This window comes from Artemia franciscana, chromosome 7, assembly GCF_032884065.1.
Source record: "Artemia franciscana chromosome 7, ASM3288406v1, whole genome shotgun sequence".
Lineage (NCBI taxonomy): Eukaryota > Metazoa > Arthropoda > Branchiopoda > Anostraca > Artemiidae > Artemia > Artemia franciscana.
The window spans coordinates 53,641,297-53,663,935 of NC_088869.1; the positions used below are offsets into that span (position 1 = coordinate 53,641,297).

At 37.9% G+C, this 22,639-nt stretch overlaps 1 protein-coding gene across 3 annotated transcripts in view; it reads left to right on the plus strand.

Moving 5' to 3' along the window:
* Window positions 1-22,639, plus strand: part of LOC136029461 (uncharacterized) — a 93,240-nt gene that overhangs the window by 44,073 nt on the left and 26,528 nt on the right. For all 3 annotated transcript variants that reach the window (XM_065707877.1, XM_065707876.1, XM_065707875.1), the window contains exon 6: window positions 16,093-16,359. In XM_065707877.1, the coding sequence (XP_065563949.1) occupies window positions 16,093-16,359 (267 nt within the window). The remainder of the gene's footprint in view (window positions 1-16,092; window positions 16,360-22,639) is intronic.

A 22,639-nucleotide genomic window follows, 5' to 3' on the forward strand; every position in this document is an offset into this window, starting at 1 on the left:
CGCGAGGAACCAATTCAGGGTCTAAGCGACTCGATAAGACCGATAGAGATCAACCATAGCGATGTTCTAAAGAAACTCAGAGAACTTAACCCAAGCAAGTCCACAGGCCCAGACAATCTACATCCAAAACTGCTCAAAGAACTTGCAACGGTAATAACAGAGCCACTAGTCTATATTTACAGAAAGTCGCTTGAACTCGGTGAGCTTCCCGCTATTTGGAAAAAAGCTATTGTCGTCCCAATATCCAAAGGTGGGAAACGAGAAGACCCATCAAACTACAGACCGATAAGTCTTACTTGTATCACGTGTAAAGTACTTGAGTCTCTTATTGCAGACCACACCCTAGAACACTTAAAACGAGAAAAAATACTTACCGAAAAGCAGTTTGGTTTTTTTAAGGAACGATGTGCAGAAATCCAACTGCTTTGTGCCATAGATGATTGGAAGAAAAACATCGACAAGGGGTTCCAGATTGATCTCATATACTTGGATCTCAAGAAAGCCTTTGACAAAGTTCCCCATAAGCATCTCGTTCAGAAGCTCAGGAAATACTGTCTGTCCTCATCCGGGTCCTCATCCAGTCTTCTTCAATAGATTACGGACTTCTTAAATGGCAGAAAGCAAGTTGTGTGCGTAGAAGGTTGTCTCAGCAATACCGAAGAGGAAGTTCTTAGCGGAGTACCTCAGGGGTCAATCCTCGGCCCCCCTCTGTTTAATCTCTACATCAACGACCTAGTTGAGGGCATCGAATCTGACGTCCTTCTCTACGCGGACGACACAAAGCTCTATCATGTCATCTCGTCATGTGAAGACATTCACCACCTGCAGGCGGATCTCCAATGAATCGATGACTGGATGAAGAAGTGGATCATGGAAATCAATACCCAGAAAAGTCATATCCTCACTCTGGGTCCACAAAACTTTTCGTTGTCATACTCTCTTGGTTCTGATGCACTCACTCTTAGTAAAGAAGAATGAGACCTAGGCATCTTAGTGGATTCTGAACTCAACTCCAGTAGCCACTATGAAGCTGTCGTCAAGAAGGCTTCCAAAGTTGCTGGTATGATCAGAAGAAACTTCTCGTGCGAGGACGACAAAATGCTTGCTACGCTCTATAAGTCCCTTGTCCGCCCGATTCTTGAGTATGGACATTGTTCTACAAGACGATACTACAACAAGGACATAGATGCTCTCGAAAATGTTCAGGTTACGCTTCCTTCTCTACGAGGAGTGGCTTAGAAAGCTTGAAATCCCAACCCTCGCCTATAGATTCCATCGTGGTGATCTTATTGAAATGTACAAGCTCTGCAATGGAGCCTATGATAACGTACCAGCCCAGAGAATCGTGCAGTTCAATAAAAATCATCTCCGATGACATCAGTACAAAGTGAGTACGTAACACTTTTACAAGGACATGGGCCGATGGACTTTTGGCAACCGAGTGGTTCAGCATTGGAACAACTTACCAGAAAGAGTAATCTGCTCCACAAACCTACTGACATTCAAGAAGGATGTTGATGAATATTATTCAAGTGACATTTTCTCCTTGTTCAAATTTAGAAGAAATGCAAATTAAGATTTTTGTTTTGTAGAGGCTTAACGACCTGCCATCAAATTTGAGAATATATTTACTTATTTATTTATTTAATAACAACTTCTTTTTATTACAATAAATATATTAAAGAATTTGGTTTTTACGCTGGTCTCAAATGTGCAAAATTTAAGCAATTAAAAGCAGTTGTACCAGAGTCACTGCAGGATGGAGACTAACACATCTTCTCAAGTCTATACAGAAGCGCTTATGCTGGCTTAGAATCAGGCTGCAAGAATCCCCTGGAACCTCCAGTTGGACGGAGGGTCTGTAAAATCCTTGGCCCATCTTGGTCACAACTTGGTTTTCAGCATTTGGCGATGTTCTTCTATTAAAAAGAGTAAAAATCCTTCACAGACAATCTCAAAACTGTTATCTCTGATTCATTCTATATTCATGCCTAAAAATATTATGCTACCACGAGAAGACAAATCATAGTGGATTAATCAGCTAGGAAAAGATTTTCAGCCTCAAAACACCCACCAAAACAGACAAAGCCCTGAAGAAATAAATATTAACCAGAAACCCAGTGCGATTGTTGCGTCGTTTACTACAATTTCTTCAATTTCTTTGATGGGCGCCAATCCTCAAAGTCACCCCTCAGCACATTAGTGCTGATCATGAAGGTTACCTTGATGAGGTTATGATGAGCATAACCTTGCTCATCATGAAGGTTAGCGATGATTACACCCCTTCATAACGCTGAGATGTGCTAACGGTTTCCTATGCTATCTAGAGAATGAGGGTCAAGCTTTGCTCCCTAGAACTTAGCTTGTTTTTAGTTTGTAATTACCACACTTAGCTTGCCCCTTACTCCCACCTAGTGTCAGCACCTCCTTGTATATCATCCAAGGATTCGATGCAGACCTTTGGTCTTCGTTGAGCCTTTGCCCATTTATTTCAGATAAATGACCCATTACCCTTTTTGATAAAATCTACTTATAGTATAATTTCTATGACAAACTAAATTTTCGTTGCTAGAGCAGTAATTTCATAAGAATTAAAGCTTTTGTTAAAATCTATTTTTGTTCAGTGTATCTCAACCATTGAAGAAATAATGCTATTCAAAAAGCTCGTTGATTTGAAGTCCCCATTTATTGATTTGGCCAGTCATTCTGGGGCTCACCCCAACACAAGCTTTTTTTTGTTTAAAAATATTAATTTTGTAGTTAGTCTGTTTTGAGAGTCTGCTTCGAGAGTTATGTTTTGTCGGAATTGAAATTTGGAAGAATAAAAGCGAGTTATTTTCTCCAACTGTGTGATTATTTTTCCTGAACCCTGGCAGGAGAGGAAAAGAGTTTTCGAGTAGTACCGTCATTAATGTATAAGCAAGAAGGTTCGTTTACCTCCCAAAAAGATAGCTGGGGAGATATCAGTAGTGACACAGATCGTGGCAACTTGAGCTCAGTAATTTGGCCCTTAACTCCCTCAAAGGTGGTACAACTTTCACAGCCACACTGGTTGTAGACTCACTGTGTTAACTAATTGTAGAGCCCTTGAAACCGCTCGGTTGCGTTTTTGTGCTCCAGCAGCCCCGCCAGTGGTGCTGGTGTTGCGCTAGAGATCGAAGACTGGGTGGCCACGAGGCTTCCTATCAAATAGTAGTGAGAGCTACTAAAGGAAGCTATAAATAGCACTGATAGTTAAAGGAGCTCGTGTTTTCTGAAGAGCCAGGTTAATTTAGCCTCTACAGCAGTCTACTGTACTAAATTGTGAAGAATTGCACGGAAAAAATGGAATTAGTTAAAATATTGCGAATTAATGTTTTGATGGACTTAGACTAGCTAGAAAAAATAAAATCTTATGAATTAACGTAACACGCGACTAATTGTATAATAGCTTGCGAGACAAAGTCGGCTAATTGAAACGTGACAAATGATGATGATATAGTACCGAAAGTTAATTTGACCGTTTGAGAAAATACTTTGATGTGAATTAAAATCATTAGCCGTGGCTGATAATTTGGAATAGTTTATCGAGTATTGTCGTTTTTGTTGTGTGGCAGTTATTGAGTTTGCTATAATTGCTTGATTAAGCGATATTACTGACAAATATCGTGTTTTTTTTTTCGTATTCAGTTGAGACTGTATTTTTTTAAAGAGAGAAAATGTCAATTGAGCAAGAAAACGTCCTTTTTCGGAATCGAAGAGACATACTTGATGGAAGAGGGGTAGCTCCGACTCAAGCCATAATAAACTGAAACATACCTTTGAAAAGTTTATGCGAGAAATGGATGAAAGTAGGGAGGCAGAAAAATGGGAAATAGAGGATTATGAAGGAGCAAGAGAAGGCCGTAGGAAAGCAGACAGAAAAGAAAGAGAACATAAAGAGGCAAAGGAAAGGGATAGAGAAGTTCGTACGGACGGCGCGGAAAGGGATAGTGAGGCCTGTAGAGAGGCAGGTGAACAGAGAGATCACAAGAGTTTGGAAGAACCATGAAAGGTTGAATAGAAGGTCGCATGGAGATTCCATTGAAAGATATGTCGTCACAGGTAACTTCTAGGCTATCAGATGGCCATAATAATATATCTAGGGATCGATTAAGGAAAACCGTAGATTAGAAGACAATAAATGCTAAGACAGGAAAACATGCAACTTCGCTGACAAGGGGGAAGGTGGACCGGACCGTCAAACAAAACGGGAGGCAAAGCCACCTTGTCTAAAACAGAAATACCTGATATTCGAGTTCGGTATGCTAATAATCCGGTAAAATAATAGTAATAATAATAATAATTTATTTAAATGTTCTTTACATACATAAAACGCACTTAGAGGAGCACAAGAATACAGAAAAATAAAATAAAATGGAAACAATAAACAAAAAAGAACTCACAAAAAAATATTTCAGCTACTTTTGCAACACAATTAAGCTAAACAATTAAGTGGAAAGTCGACAATATTTTTCGACACTTGTGGAACCTATCCGCAAGCTGGTCTATTTTTGGGGAGATATCGAAAACACCATATCTACTCGAAATGTACCGGTTGCAAGTCCAGAGCGGCAATTGCAGAAGATATTTGCAAAAAAGGAAGAATAAAGATCTTCTTTTCTACTTCCATATCTACTCGAAATTTACCAGTTGCAAGTCCAGAGCGGCAATTGCAGAAGATATTTGCAAAAAAGGAAGAATAAAGATCTAATTTCCCTCCACTCAGATACTGTGAAAAAACTCTATAAAGGGACCAAGAAGAAGACATGCAGTGGAAAAAGAATGTTGTAACGTCTTTCCAGGGCTATTTTGTGAAACTGGCGTGTAACTCGAGCAAGCGCCTCATACGATTTTCTAAGCTTTTCTTTCAACGCCGAGATAACGAGGGTTTTAGTATTTATAACATTTGATCCAAACGGGAGACCTAAATAATTCAGAGAGGACGATGCAGAAATAGTTTCTGGGCCAACATTGATAGTAACGAAAGGTTGCTGAGACGTCAGTTTTAGAGGGGAGGGACTTGAAGCCCAATCTCAATAAGACTAGAGCAAACTGTATAAATTGTATTTTGGAGAACTTGGAGATCATCTGATAATAGAAGAACATCGTCTGCGTAATAAGATGGCTGACATCAACATAGGGCTCAATTAGAAATGGAGGAATATTTTTATTAACGGTTCTGATGGCATTATTGAAAAGATCTGGATTAACCACAGAGCCTTGTTTCAGACCTTTTCGAACAGTGACGGATTGTTTCTGCTGGCTACCTAGCCGCACCCGTATGGATGCATTACAATACCAATTTCATAAGAGACGGTAGAGAAAAGGGTCTATTCCATTTCTAAACAGAAACAAGAGCTAAGAGCTCATATGGCACTTGTGACGAGGCGAGAAGAGCTAAGAGCCAAGAGATCATATGGTATGAGCTCTAACAAAATTCTATGAATCAATAGATTGATTTAAAAAGGAAAATAAGAGGCTTAATGCCGGTTAAGATTTAAAATAAGAGCTCTGAGTCACAAAGTCCTTCTATAATATCAAAATTCATTAAGATCCGATCACCCATTCGTAAATTATAAATACCTAATTTTTTCTAATTTTTCCTCTCTCTTTTGCCCCCCAGATGGTCGAATCTGGGGAAAGCGACTTTATCAAGTCAAATTGTGCAGCTCCCTGACACGCCTACCAATTTTCATCGCCCTAGCACGCCCAGAAGCACCGAACTCGCCAAATCACTGAACCCCTCCTTCCCCCCAACCCCCCCCCCCCCTAAGAGAGCGAATCCAGTACGATTCTGTCAATCACGTATCAAGGACATTTATTTGTTCTATCCACCAAGCTTCATCCCGATTCCTCCACTCCAAGTGTTTTTCCAAGATTTCCCCCTCCAACTCCCCCCAATGTCAAAAGATCTGGTCGAGATTTGAAATAAGAGCTCTGAGACATGAATTCCCTCTAAAAATCAAATTTCATTATGATCCGATCATCCATTCGTAAGATAAAAATACCCCAATTTTCATGTTTTCCAAGAATTCCGGTTTCCCCCTCCAACTCCCCCGAATGTCACAGGATCTGGTCGGAATTTGAAATTACAACTTTAAAGCACAAGATCCTTGTAAATATCATATTTCATTAAGATCTGGTCACCCTTTCGTAAGTTCCAAATACCTCAATTTTCAAAATTACCCCCCCTCCCAATTCCACCAAAGAAAGCAGGTCCGGTCCAGTTATGTCAGTCACGTATCTTAGACAGGTTTCTATTCTTCCTCTCCAGTTTCATCCTGATCTCACCGCTTTAAGTATTTTCTAAGATTTCCGGTCCCCCCCCCAACTGCTCCCCGTCAATTACGCTTGATCCTGTTGAGATTTAAAATAAGATATCTGAGTTACGAGGTCCTTCTAAATATGAAGTTTCATGAAGATCCGATCACTCCTTCGTAAGTTAAAAATACGTCATTTTTTCTTATTTTTCAGAATTACCCCCCCCCCCTCAATTGAGCGGATCCGTTCCAATTATGTAAATCACGTATGCAAGACTTCTTCTTACTTTTCCAACCAAGTTTCATCCCAATCCCTCCAATCTAAGCGTTTCCCATCATTTTAGGTTTCCCCACCCCAAACTTCCCCCAATGTCACCAGATCCGGTCAGGATTTAAAATAAGAGCTTTGAGACACGATATCCTTCTAAATATCAAATTTCATGGAGATCCAATCACCCGTTCGTAAGTTAAAAATACCTCATTTTTCTAATTTTTCAGAATTAACCCCCCCCCAACTACCCCAAAGAGAGCGGATCCGTTCTGGTTATGTCAATCATGTATCTAGGACTCGTGTTTTTTTTCCAACAAGTTTCATCCCGATCCCTCCACTCTAAGTGTATTCTAAGTTCTAGGTTTCCCCCTCCCAACCCCCCCCCCCCTCCCCAATGTCACCAGATCCGGTCGGGTTTAAAATAAGAGCTCTGAGCCACGATATCCTTCTAAATATCAAATTTCATTGAGATCCGATCACCCGTTCGTAAGTTAAAAATACCTCATTTTTTTAATTTTTCAGAAATACCCCCCCCCCCAACTACCCCAAAGAGAGCGAATCCGTTCCGTTTATGTCAATCATCTATCTAGGACTTGTGTTTATTTTTCCCACAATGTTTCATCCCGATCCCTCTACTCTAAGCGTTTTCCAAGTTCTAGGTTTCCCCCTCCCAACTCCCCGTCGCCGTCACCAGATCCGGTCGGGATTTAAAATAAGAGCTCTAAGACACGATATCCTTCTAAACATCAAATTTCATTGAGATCCGATCACCCGATCGTAAGTTGAAAATACCTCATTTTTTCTAATTTTTAAGAATTACTCCCCCCCAACTACCCCAAAGAGAGCGAATCAGTTCTGATTATGTCAATCATGTATCTGAGACTTGCGCTTATTTTTCCCATCAAGTTTCATCCCGATCCCTCCACTCTAAATGTTTTTCAAGATTTTAGGTTTCCCCCCTTCAACTCCCCCCAATGTCATCAGATCCGGTCGGGATTTCAAATAAGAGCTCTGAGACACAATATCATTCCAAACATCAAATTTCATTAAGATCCAATCACCCGCTCATAAGTTAAAAATACTTCATTTTTTCTATTTTTTTCCGAATTAACCGCCCCCCCCCCAGATGGTCAAATCTGGAAAACGACTATTTCTAATTTTATATGGTCCGGTCCCTGATATGCCTTCCAAATTTCATCGTCCTAGCTTACCTGGAAGTGCCTAAAGTAGCAAAACCGGGACCTTAGGTTTCCCCCCTCCAACTCCCCCCAATGTCATCAAATCCGGTCGGGATTTAAAATAAGAGCTCTGAGACACAATATCATTCCAAACATCAAATTTCATTAAGACCCAATCACCCGCTCATAAGTTAAAAATACTTCATTTTTCTATTTTTTGCGAATTAACCGGCCCCCCACTCCCCCCCCCCAGATGGTCAAATCGGGAAAACGACTATTTCTAATTTAATCTGGTCCGGTCCCTGATACGCTTGCCAAATTCCATCTTCCTAGCTTACCTGGAAGTGCCTAAAGTAGCAAAACCGGGACTGACAGACAGACCGACAGACCGATAGACAAACAGACCGACAGAACTGGCGATTTCTATATGTCACTTGGTTAATACCAAGTGCCATAAAAAATGGCAAAAAAGTGGCGTTTGCGTTTTGCACACCCGAACATTCATGAAATCCAAATTGGTTGTCCTCATGGTTACATTTTATCTTTATTTCTTGGAATATCAGCTTTTCAAAAAGCTTACCAATTGTGGATCAAATAGTAGTTGGTCTTTACAACTCACAAACCTTTGGGTCTTTGCCCTTTCTTAAGACACAGGTAACAAGAACTTCCGAAAGAGCAGCTGAAATATATTACTGAGAAATACAAGCCTGAATTAATAGTGAAAAAATACTGCAAAATCAGTGAGGCAGCGAATAGGAGGTGATTAGTTTGGACCCCATCGTATCCTGGGGCTTTACCAGGTTTCATTAGACGAATTTGAGTCTGGGCAGCTGAAGGTGTAACAATGACAAAGTTCCTCCAGTGGTCAGGTTTTAAGATACGGAGGAGTAGGACATTTTTATAAGTAGCTTCAACCGGAGGAGGATCATCGGAGAAAACCAAAGAAATTGTCTTTCCCACGAAGCGACATCGTTAGAGTTAGATTGCGGAGAGGAACTTGATGTAAGCTTTGAAACTCTCCTCTAGAGTTGCTGGGGATTGTTTTTATCTCACGTGTTGCCGTTTGAACTTGTCTATTTTTCCAACGGCGAAGAATTTTTCGGAACTCATGTTTGGTTGACTTAACAATTGAAAAAATAACACCCGATCGAAGACGATCACAGTCCGCCCATATCCGAAACGCGCTTATGACGGCGCTTGGTATCTCGTAACTCATCATCTTCTTTCCAACCACGTTTTTGTGTTCCTACTTTGACCCTTATCGAAGGTACAGATACAGAAAAGGTGACCTTAAGAGAATGTGTCAACTCAGCTAGAAAGCAATCAAGGTCCAGTGGGTTCCCTTTCAATGAAGTAGACAGAAGGTAGAAAGAGATTCTAATTTTTATCAAAAAAGAATCAAGTTTGTACTGAAAGGACGATACATCTATGTGGTGCCATGATACTATTGTAAACCAACAGGGTCTTGTTCTGTTTTGCGAAGGGGACACGTAAATGTGGAACTGGAGGTGTAAATGGTCACTTCATAGGATGTCATCTGAAACGGTATTAGTGGTAGATGAAGTTCTGGATGATCAGACAGGACAAAACCGAGGTTTGCGGCTGACCCAGATCTATGAACGTAAGAGAAAGGGTTAGATTTTTGTAGGACAGACATGCCAAGCGGAAGTGACTGCAGAAACATTTGTGTAAGTGGCAGTGAAGGGTCATTCAGATTCGTTTTGAAATCACCACAGATGACAAGCCACCTGTTGATAGCTTGAATTTTATGGAGAATCATTGACACTGACACACAAACTGATGCTAACTGCTTATCAGAAGTTTGGGTACGGTAATTAGTTGGCATACGAATACACAACAATACAAAGCATTCTAGCTCAACAGCAATATAAATGTCACTCGAATCTAACAAAGGAGCGACAAACTTTTTGACATATTATTTTCACTTAAACGGTACCAAGCAAGACACAAAATATTAAAAGTATTATACAAATTTTCAATAGTCTCTTGTTTTTCACGGGCACCATGTATATTCTGATAAAATACTGACCAGATTTTTAATGCCCTGGGTCTGTAACATTGTTTTTTTAGCCTTGAGCAGGAAGCTGCTTTTCTACAGTTTACATATTTTTTGTCGTCTTGGCACGCATAATCCTCAATACTATGATCACCCGTACATCTACTACACTTGGTCAAATTTGAACACTCCCAAGTGAAATGTCTGAATCCTTGGCAGTTGAGACACCTTGAATCCTTGGGTGGTTTGGTCCTTCAATGCATGATCAAGGTCATTATTTGTTTTAAACTTCAGCTAAACAACTCTTGAATTTCTGAAGCGTGTTGCAGAAATTACACTTTCAACAAGCAAGGAGATTTGAGAAATTTCAAAATCAGCGTCCATTTTAAAAATACCAGCATACTCGGTTCTTATAACCTTAGCCCAAATTTTCATGCTATTAGGTATAGCATGCAGCTATACCAGCTATACCCTACGAGATTCTGCAGCCACTGCAGAATCTTCATCAATCATGAGGACTATCAGTCTATTTCGGCGACTAACAACATGTTTTACCTTGTCAGCATAGCCAAGCTTCTTCACAAAATCACGCTGATTTGTAGGGTTTTGCATGTTAAAATTGTCAAAAATATTTGACAGCACCACAGGAACAGAGGGGGATTGGCGAGCTGGCATCAATGGCCAGATAACTGGACTTGAACTCTGGAGACATGTTTCCTCTTTTTCGATTAAAAAATCAAGCATCCAGACGCATTCATTCAGGTGTGAGGCTACTATTGTCGGGGGGGGGGGTCAGTTGGAAAAGAAGGCATGTCCGATGGATCAAGTATTGCAAACATCGGCAAATCTTCATTTTCTTTGAGGCCGGATAGCAGTTCAAAAATGTCCGACAAAAATGATGACGCTGGATGTGATCCTTTTCTCCTCTCAAGCATGCCAACATTTAGTGCAACTTTGCAGGTATCAGTTGCTTGCTGAATGACATCTTTTCCAAAAATTTGAGTACAAACCTTTATGACAGTGTCTCTATCCTTGGCAATTGACCGTTTTAAAAATTCCAGCACCGGGCAGACATAAATTGAACTAACAATGTATATATATATATATATATATATTCTCTTTCACGCCAGCTGCTCCCCAAGAATTGGGAATATGGGTGGCGTCGCGGAACTAAAATTTTGGATAATGTAAGTAAATAAATAAGTAAAAACACCACTGTAATTCTTTAAAGGGGATATCAAAAACCAGTGCGCCACTAAATAATTTCGAAAGATGAACTAAAGGATAATGCAGCACCTTATGTCAGTAAAACAAAATATTCAATAGTGATATAGTCCATAAATAACAATGTGTTATTTCACTTATTGCGAAATTTTTTACAATCACTGACGGTCACTGCATTCCACTGTAATATATTCAAAAGTTAATCAGGCTTAAAGTCATATGGAAGTTCGCAGTTCAAATGCCAAACGAGTACACCAAAATACGATTCCTTAGAGCCTTTTTCTAAAAATTGCCATAACAGAGATGAGGAAGTAACGCATAAGACGACAGCCTGGCCATGATCCAAGATGATAATGAAAAAAATTATGCCGTCGCAGGATCGCATGAAATATGCGGTTAAACAAAAGGATCGTTGGTAGAAAGGGCTATCAATTCTTATAGCAATCAAACCTACGTACGAAGTAAATTAATTAACAAAAAGGAAGTTAATTATTGAGACACAGTCACAACGTTATGATGGAGATAAGCACCCATGCCCACCAACGTGGGTTAGAAGAGAGATTGCAAAAAAGGACGGCGCAATTCAGAGAAAAACGATGAAAGTAGACTTTGTCTACTTTTATCTTAGTCTACTTGCAGTAAATATTCTCAAAGAAATAGACGTTGGAGGTATCGGAAATCTCTTATCTTTAAATGCAACTTCTATAGCGGTGGGGGTTGCGGAAAGCGCTAGGCAACATAATACTGAAAATAAGACGCACGAAATTGATTTTTTGGAATATTTTTCGAAAATAAATAACTTAGAAACACATACAATGAAAATGAGACACCGACAAATAAGTACCAAGATGAAGCACTCAGTGTGCCAGAGAAAAAGGAGAACAAATTTATCGTGCGCGTACTCCCACAAACACTTAAGATTTTTTTTTCAATTTGAAAAACCGAATGTCAGGATTCAATTCCCATTTAACGAAAATTTATTTACTACTATGGTAAAAGTAAGAAAAACTAAGAGAGAGAAAAAAGATGCAAAGCAAAACTACAATTTCAGAATTCAATTCTAATAAATAGTTTCTTAGACCACACTGGTCAATCATAAAATCGCGAAAAAAGGAAGAAAACAAGGACAATAAACAACCAGTGAAAGAATTGAAAAATTATGCAAATATTAAGGTCAAGACCTCCGCTTGAACGTCCTCAGTGCAGAATGAAACTGATAAAGAATATAAAAACCAAACTTTAAAACAAAACACAAAACTAAAATAGGATGACCCTTTCTGAGCAACGGCGAAAGGGCTACCCTTTTATCATCAAACAGTTCGTGGTAACGAACTGTAGTAAGGAGCGACCCGGCTCAATAGTAACCAAAACTCTAAAAAATGGAATTTTGATACCAATAGCTACATCAAAAGAATCGCATTTTAATGCTGGTTTTAAATATATAAGTTTCATCAAGTTTAGTCTTACCCATCAAAAGTTACGAGCCTGAGAAAATTTGCGTTATTTTAGAAAATAGGGGGAAACGCCCCCTAAAAGTCATAGAATCTTAACGAAAATCACACCATCAGATTCAGCGTATCAGAGAACCTTACTGTAGAAGTTTCGAGCTCTTATCTACAAAAATGTGGAATTTTGCATTTTTTGCCAGAAGGCAGATCACGGATGCGTGTTTATTTGTTTTTTTTGTTTTTTTGTTTTTTTTTTCTTTTTCCCAGGGGTGATCGTATCGACCCAGTTGTCCTAGAATGTTGCAAGAGGACTCATTCTAACAGAAATGAAAAGTTCTAGTGCCCTTTTTAAGTGACCAAAAAAATTGGAGGGCACCGAGGCCCCCTCCCACGCTAATTATTTTCCCAAAGTCAACGGATCAAAATTCTGACATAGCCATTTTATTCAGCGTAGTCGAAAAACCTTATAACTATGTCTTTGGGGACGACTTACTCCCCCACAGTCCCCGTGGGAGGGGCAACAAGTTACAAACTTTGACCTGTGCTTACATATAGTAATGGTTATTGGGAAGTATACAGGCGTTTTCAGGAGGATTTTCTTGGTTTGGGGGAGGGGTTGAGAAGAGGGGGATATGCTGAGGGAACTTTCCTTCGAGAATTGGTAATGGGAGAAGAAAATTTCCATGAAGGGAGAGCAGGATTTACTGGCATTATTTAAAAAAAACAATTAAAAAATAAAAGGGAAAAAGCTTTTTCAGCTGGAAGTAAGGAACAGCAATAAAACTTAAAACAAACAGAAATTATTACCCATATGGGGGGCTCACCTCCTTCTAATACCTCGCTCTTTACGCTAAAGTATTTTCAGTAATTTCAACTAGTTATTCTACGGCTTTTGTGATTCAGGGGGTCATTCTTAATGAATTGGGATAAAATTTAAGCTTTAGTGTAAAGAACGAGGTACTGACGATGGGGTGAATCCCCTCATATATGTAATAAAAACATGAGAATACAGAAGTTCTTTACGTAAGCTAATTTATAAGTTACGTAAATCTTTTACCAATAAAAAGATTCGTAAAAAATTAAAAGTTCTAGTTGCCTTTTTAATTAACCAAAAAATCGGGGGGCAACTAGGCTTCGTCCCCCGCTCTTTTTTTCTCAAAATCATTCGATCAAAATTATGAGAAAGCCATTGAGTCAAAAAAAAAAAAAAAAAAAATATGCAAATTTCGTTTTGATTATTCCTCTGCGGAGAGCCAAAATCAAAACATGCATTGATTCAAAAACGTTCAGAAATTAAATAAAAAAAACAAGTTTTATTAACTGAAAGTAAGGAGCGACAGTAAAACTTAAAACGAACAGAAATTACTTCGTATATAAAAAGAGGCTGCTTCCTCATCAACACCCCGCTCTTTACGCTAAAGTTTTTTACTGTTTCAAAAGAAGAATTGAGAGAAAGAGTCAAACTTTAGCGTAAAGAGCGAGGCGTTGATGAGGAAGCAGCCTCTTTTTATATACGAAGTAATTTCTGTTCGTTTTAAGTTTTACTGTCGCTCCTTACTTTCAGTTAAAAAAACTTGTTTTTTTTATTTAATTACTCGAAAAGGGTCATCCTATTCTAGTTTTGTGTTTCGTTTTAAGGTTTGGTTTTTATATATTATATATATTATTCTTCAGCTATTATTTATTGAGCTATGTTTCCAAGTTTCATCTTCAGATAGCATCAATGTTTCTTCATCCCATTAATCCAGGACTTGGGATCCATAATAAACTGATTAATGTTTCGCTCAATTTTTTACCTGATTTTTCTATACCCCTGTCGTTTTCGCAAGCCATTGTCTTTTCGGCCATGGATTAAGATATTGATCTGTTTTTTATCGCTGGAGATTAAAAGGCTAGTTCAGCCAACCCGTTCTTTTATCGTCTAGCATCAACGAAAATGTAAATTTTGTGAGACTAAGAATTTTCTCGTTCATCGTGCTGCAAACCCCAGATTCAAGGTTGACCCAGACCAAGAAGGTAATTTTCCCGTTTGGGATATTCCCATTATGCTAGTGGACTGGGGGGGGGGGGTTGAACTCACTTTGGCTAGGCCAGAAGATTGCTTGATTAGATTGGCACGATATTTGGTGCTAATCTTGTGGACTTCATTTTTCCTAAATATCAAACCACATGTGCATACCCTTCCGATCTAGACCCTGGTTGTTCTCCAGTGGGAACATGTGGATGCCGAAAGATTCGGAACTGAGCCGTGGAAGCAGAAGCACAAAGATTGGTTAGAGATGGAAGAAAGAAGACAAATAGATATTGTAAAGCTGAAGGGTAGTGTTTATGCTTGTAAGGCTGGAGCAACGTGGTGCTTGAGTGGCCATTTATCTTACGGGGGGAGAGTTTGGGGCTCTGCCCCTTTTATTTTTCAATTAGATTTGATTATAGTATAATTTCAGAGACAAGCTAAATTCTCATTGTCAAGGCAGTAAATGTATAAGAAGTAAAACTTTTGTTAAAATCTATTTTTGTTCAGTGTACCTTTGTCATTATAAAGGTAATGTTTTTTGAAAAGCTCGTTAATTTGATGCCCCCATTTATTGGATTGGCCAAAGTCATTCTGGGGTCCACCTCAACACAAGTTTTCTTTGTGTGAAAATAGTAATTTTGTAGTTAGTCTATTTTGATAATCTTTTTCGAGAATTAGGTTTTGATGAAGTTGACATTTGTAGAAATAAAAGTGAGCTATTTTATCCAACTGTGAGATTATTTTTCGTCGAACCCTGGCGGGTAGGAAAAGACTTTACGAGAATTACCGTTATTAACATATTGACAGGAGGTTTTGTTTACTTTCAAAAAAGATAGTTAGGGAGACATCAGGGGTGACACTGATCGGGGCATCTTGAGCCCGGCAATTTTGCCCTTAGTTCCCCCAAAGGTAATACACATTTCACACACTCATATGTTGTAAATCAGTAGGCTACAGGAAGAAATTTTAAAACCTTGAAACTGCTTTTTTGAAAAGTGTTTTTTTAAAATAGCAGGTTTTACTGCGTTTTTTTAGGCATTGGAAGTTGAGTTAGCAAAGCTCCCTCTTTATCTTTTCAGCATGGGGTCTCGTAATTTGAAATTGAAAGTAAATATAGTTATTCAATTGAGAAAGATGTAAATGTACAAGCAATGTTTCCGGAGGCAAACTTATAGTTGTATCTCTAAGAGCAGGGAGACAAAATCTATAGTAAATTTGTTCAGAAAAATTATTCGCGCCTCTTTGATTTCTTTTATATATTTAACCTAGCAAAATTTTAAAATTTTTCAGTGAATTGTAAATGAACTTCAGAAACTAACGTGAATGACGTGTTGTATGTCAAACCAAACACTCACAGAAAGGTGCAGATGTTAAATTTTGTTCAAACTAGGATTGCATTTGCTATTGTCAATACCGTTATGACTAATTGAGATTGTAATTTAAATAATTATTTGTGTTGCAGATAGCAGATCCACAGTTGTTAATACCTACTGCCCTCCAACTAGAGAACACTATTATCTGTAGTATTGCTCTGATTAATTACCGTTACAATTCTGATAATTTTTTCTGTTGTAGATAGTTATATTTCTGTTGTAGATAATTATATTTCTGTTGTAGATAATTATATTTCTGTTGTAGATAATTATATTTCTGTTGTAGATAACAGTTATACCGCTAGTGCCGCCCGTAGCACTCCAACTGGCAAAAAATCCAATCGTTGACAATTACGATGTTTCATCTATCAAGTGCATAATCAACTCGGCTGCAGCACTCACAGCTGAAGTGGCAGAACTGGTGAATAAGAGACTTAATGCATCTGTTAAACAAGGCTATGGGCTGACAGAAACAACTTTCGCGACTCACTATACATCAGGAAGTGTGAAAGCAGGGGCAATAGGGAAACTTCTACCTTTTGTTGAAGCCAAGGTTAGTAGCAAATTATGCTGCTTTCAGGGCCTGGAGGGGCATGGAGAGCAAATACTGTCGAAAAATTATCTGTACCGATTTGTCTCGTTTCATCCGTAATCTTTCTTTTTTACTTCTGTTAGAAAAGATCTATTTGCAAAAAAAACTTCATTCACAAACTGCAGACCACCTGATTGGTCGTAAATTGATTCGAGTAGTAATAAAAGCATAGTCTTTATTTAACACAAATAAAAATTCTTACCAAACACTATGGGAAGTTTCTAAGAGTGGAGTACTTTATTGTGCAGGGGAGGGTAAAGGAAGCAGAAGTGTATCTGCATTTCGCCTACCGTCTCTAAATCAATTAAATAAAAAAAACTAATTTTTTTAGCTGAAAGTAAGGAGTGACATTAAAACTTAAAACGAACAGAAATTACTCCGTATATGAAATGAGTTGTCCCCTCCGCAAACCCTCGCTCTTTATGCTAAAGTTTGACTCTGCCACAATTCTACTTTTTAAAACAATTTAAAGCTTTAGCGTAAAGAGCGAGGGATTGCGGAGGGGACAACTCATTTCATATACGGAGTAATTTCTGTTCGTTTTAAGTTTTAATGTCGCTCCTTACTTTCAGCTAAAAAAAATTAGTTTTTTTTTATTTAATTTCTGAACGTTTTTGAATTAATGCATGTTTGGTTTTGGCTCTCCGCACATAAATTATTAAAATGAAACTTGTATATTAATTCTTTTTTTGGCTAAATGGCTTTCTCTTAGTTTTGATCAGACGATTTTGAGAAATAAGGGGCGGAGAAGGAGGCCTAGTTGCCCTCCAATTTTTCGGTTACTTAAAAAGGCAACTAGAACTTTTAATTTTTAATGAACGTAAAAAATACACGTAACTTAAGAATTAACTTGCGTAACAAACTTTCATAACCTTATATTTTTATTATGTATACGAGGGGGTTTGTACCCTCGTTAATACCTCGCTCTTTACACTAAATCGTAAGTTTTGTCCCAATTCTTTAAGAATGACCCCTGAATCAGAAAGGCCGTAGAATAAATAGTTGAAGTTACTAAAAATACTTTAGCATAAAGAGCAAGGTATTTATCTCCTCCTAAGTACCTCGCTCTTTATGCTAAAGTATTTTTAGAACCCCTCATATGCGTAATAATCTCTGTTCGTTTTATGTTTCAATGCTACTTCTTCCTTTCATTTGAAAAAACGTTTTAATGTTTATTTTTCATTGTTTTTTTATAGTAATGCTAGAGAACCCTGCGCCCTTTTCATTGAATTTTTCTTCCCCCATGACAGATTCCTCCAAGGAAAGATCCTCCAACATAGCCCCCTCTCCTCAGCCCCACCCCCAAACAAAATAAAATCCGCCTGAAAACGTCTGTACACTTCCCAATAACCATTACTATATGTAAACACTGGTCAAAGTTTGTAACTTGCAGCCCCTCCCCTAGAGATTGTGGGGGAGTAAGTCATCCCCAAAGACATAGTTATTATGGTTTTCGACTATGCTGAACAAAATGGCTATCTCAAATTTTGATCCGTTGACTTTGGGAAAAAAATGAGCGTGGGAGGGGGGCTAGATGCCCTCCAATTTTTTTGGTCACTTAAAAAGGGCACTAGAAATTTTCATTTCCGTTAGAATGAGCCCTCTTGTGACATTCTAGGACCACTTGGTCGATACGATGACCCCTGGGGAAAAGAAAAAAAAAAAAAAAACAAAAAAAACAAACAAATAAACACGCACCCGTGATTTGTCTTCTGACAAAAAATACAAAATTCCACATTTTTGTAGATAGGAGCTTGAAACTTCTATAGTAGGGTTCTCTGATACGCTGAATCTGATGGTGTCATTTTCGTTAAGATCCTATGACTTTTAGGGGGTGTTTCTCCCTATTTTCTTAAATAAGGCAAATTTTCTCAGGCTCGTTATTTTTGATGGGTAAGACTAAACTTGATGAAACTTACATATTTAAAATCAGCATTAAAATGCGATTCTTTTGATGTAGCTATTGATATCAAAATTCAATTTTTTAGAGTTTTGGTTACTATTGAGCCGGGTCGCTCCTTACTACAGTTCGTTACCACGAACTGTTTGATTAACCTGCTTGCCTACCCGGATTCTCCCAAGCTAACCTATGCCTACATTGTGCAAGGTGAATTTTAACTCTAAATAATTCTTTGACTAAAATTGCAGAATAAAAAGTTTTAGGTTTAGTTCTAGCAGTTTGAAGGTTAATATCTTATCAAATTTCCAATTATCCTTGTGATTTTGAAATTTTAATTAGTCCCCAGGCAATGGAGCACCACCAATAGTTTTTGGTCACCATTAATAGTTTTTAATTTTTATCTTTTCATCTTATATTAATTTGTTATATTTATCTATAAGGTTTAAATAATCAGAATGCGTGAGGTTGTGACCAATATTAAAGTGGGAGTCGTATTTTTTGAAAAATATTTAATGTTTATGGATCTCAACGTGCGATTTGTCATAGAGCAGTATATTTTAAGTTTTTTTATGGCACTTGGTATTAACCAAGTGACAGATAGCGATCGTAAATTCTTTCGGTCTGTCTGTCTGTCGGTCCCGGTTTTGCTAGTTTAGGCACTTCCAGATAAGCTAGGACGACGACGAAATTTGGCTGGCGTATCAGGGACTAGGCCAGATTAAATTAAAATAGTCGGTTTCCCGATTCGACCATCTGGAGGGTGGTGGTGGGTGGGTGGCTGGTTAATTTGGAAAAATTAGAAAAAATGAGGTATTTTTAACTTACGAACGGGTGATCAGATATGATCACCCGTTCTGATCAGAATGAAATTTGATATTTAGAAGGATATCGTGTCTCAGAGCTCTTATTTTAAATCCCGACCCGATCCGGTGACATAGGGTGTCGGAGGGGGGAAACAGAATTCTTGAAAACCGAAAATCGTGGAAAACGCTTAGAGCGGAGAGATCCGGATGAAACTTGATGGGAAGAATAAGCACAAATTTCCGCTCTCTTTGGGGGAGTTGGGGGGGGGGTCCCAATGCTTTGGCGAGTTCGGTGCTTCTGGGCGTGCTAGGACGATGAAAATTGTTAGGCGTGTCAGGGACCTTCACAAATTGACTTGATAAAGTTTTTTCCCCGATTCGACCATCTGGGGGGCTGAAGGGAGAGGAAAAATTAAAAAAATGAGGTATTTTTAACTTACGAATGGGTGATCGGACTTTAATTAATTTTGATATTTACAAGGACCTGGTGTCTTAGAGCTCTTATTTTAAATCCCAACCGGTATTAGACCTCTGATTTTCCTTTTAAATCAATCTATTGATTTTTAGAATTTTGCTGGAGCTCATGCCATATGAGCTCTTGGCTCTTCAGACCTCGTAACAAGTGCCATATGAGCTCTAAGCTCTTGTTTTCTTTTTTAAATCAATAATTGTATGCGATTGAACCTGGAAAAAAGGAAATCTCCCATTATTTTTCGATATTACTTCAATGCCGCTTAGGATCCTTTATTAACGATACTGCATAGATATGATTTCAAATATATTAACTTTTTCAAGTAATGAGAACAACTCTCTTGTAAACCGGCTTTGTGTAAATAAACGTAATTTTAAGGGAAAACAAAATACTTCTTCTGAAGTGAGAGGTAAGAACAACTACAGTAAAGAGCTCTTCGGCTAGATGAGTCGAGCTACTGATATCAATTCATTTCGAATTTCGCAATCTAAGCACAATTGTGTCTTTTTTTGCTATTTTAAGTGATCGTTTCTAGGATGTCTTTTATATTGATGGATAGCGGGGACTTAGCAACCCCTAATAGGGGGCAGAGGGAAAAATTGCCCATAATAATTATAAAAAAATATAGCATTAGCATTCTGAGAAGGCACGCTAATCTGTAGGAATCAGAAGTCAAAATTAGGCATGTAAACTAAGGTAGAATATGAGCAAAAAGGTGTAAGTTAAAAAAAAAAGAAGCCAAATGGGGTGCGTAGTCCCAAACTCCTCATAGATTGGGCGAAGGGCCTTTACTCAGGGGTATATTAAGTAAATTTTTTCGATATTCGCTATATGAGAATAAACTTAAATGCTAAATCTTCTCATAAAACAAGTTTAAGTAATAAAATATCTGAATATTGTTACTTCACGTCCAAAAGGCTTTATTTACGGAAAAACAAAAATAAAACGATAATGAAAATGTCAGTGAAATGTGTAGAAATTCTTCCGAAGTGAGCTTTGATAGAATGATAGGCTCGCTTAGCTTGCGTTTAAATTGTACCAAGATTAATTTTTTACCACCTTTAAGGTTATAACGCAAGGTGTCAGATTGTGGAACATCCACGTAAAAATACCTGTGATTGATTACGATGTTTTCTCTTAGAGGGGTGAGTAGGTATTAAAGAGATAAAAATGTTACGAATCGTACATTGTCCTGCTGTACAGTGCTGTGGTTTGTGCCCTGTATTAGGTGTTGCTAATCCCCAGCTATCTCTTAATATAAAAAAAAACCTCCGATGACAAGTAGACACAGCAAAAAAAAAGACAACATTGGCTTAGATTGCCAAATATGACGTGGATTGATAGCAATAACACTACTTCAATGATAGAGATGACCACAAAAATCTTCAATTGCTATACAAAATGCCATTTACTTAATAATTCGAGCAGATAATTTTTAAAAACTCTTTACATTTTTGTTACAATCTTTTACACCATGAGGGCGGCATTGCCAACGAAAATTAGCCCATTTGAAAATAAAGTTAATTCAAAGGCTTTGCAGCAAATTTTGCTACGAAGGCTTTGATTTTTTTTTGTTTTTGCCACCGTGTGACCCTTGAAATCGGTTTTTGTAACCATTCTCAATTTTCATTTGGTCGTGACCCTTGAACTGAATTCACCTGAGAACATTTAAGCACAGGGATGATAAAGCGCAGTTAATATAAGAGAATATTACTAATAGCATAATATAGCTAATAAAAAAAAAAATTAAATATCCAAAAATAATTCTGAAAAACAAGTATCCCACATCCCACAAGATCCTTTTCTAATTCCTTATTTGCTTCATTCAACATTGAATCTTGTCTGAAAAGCAGAAACCAATGAAGAACATCTTGATTCTTGGCCATATTAAATAAAAAAAAACTAATTTTTTTAGCTGAAAGTAAGGAGCGACATTAAAACTTAAAACGAACAGAAATTACTCCGTATATGAAATGGGTTGTCCCCTCCGCAATCCCTCGTTCTTTACGGTAAAGCTTTTAATTGTTTTAAAAAGTAGAATTGTGGCAAAGAGTCAAACTTCAGCGTAAAGAGCGAGGGATTGCGGAGGGGACAACCCATTTCATATACGGAGTAATTTCTGTTCGTTTTAAGTTTTAATGTCGCTTCTTCCTTTCATTTGAAAAAAACGTTTTCATGTTTATTTTTCATTGTTTTTTTATAGTAATGCTAGAGAACCCTGCGCCCTTTTCATTGAATTTTTCTTCCCCCATGACAGATTCCTCCAAGGAAAGATCCTCCAACATAGCCCCCTCTCCTCAGCCCCACCCCCAAACAAAATAAAATCCCCCTGAAAACGTCTGTACACTTCCCAATAACCATTAATATATGCAAACACTGGTCAAAGTTTGTAACTTGCAGCCCCTCCCCCAGGGATTGTGGGGGAGTAAGTCATCCCCAAAGACATAGTTATTATGGTTTTCGACTATGCTGAACAAAATGGCGATCTCAAAATTTTGATCTGTTGACTTTGGGAAAAAATGAGCGTGGGAGGGGGCCTAGATGCCCTCCAATTTTTTTGGTCACTTAAAAAGGGCACTAGAACTTTTCATTTCCGTTAGAATGAGCCCTTTTGTGACATTCTAGGACCACTTGATGTGGTCCTAGGACGCTGAATCTGATGGTGTCATTTTCGTTAAGATCCTGCGACTTTTAGGGGGTGTTTCTCCCTATTTTCTTAAATAAGGCAAATATTCTCAGGCTCGTAACTTTTGATGGGTAAGACTGAACTTGATGAAACTTATATATTTAAAATCAGCATTAAAATGCGATTCTTTTGATGTAGCTATTGATATCAAAATTCAATTTTTTAGAGTTTTGGTTACTATTGAGCCGGGTCGCTCCTTACTACAGTTCGTTACCACGAACTGTTTGATAGACAGGTTGTATGAATATGTATTATTTTATAACTAGTTATTATTTTATAATGCTTTCATAACTGCACTATATTTTATAATTTGTAAGTACAAAATTTTATTACTGTTAAGATAGAATAACAATTGTATTATTAATACTATTTTTTAGTTA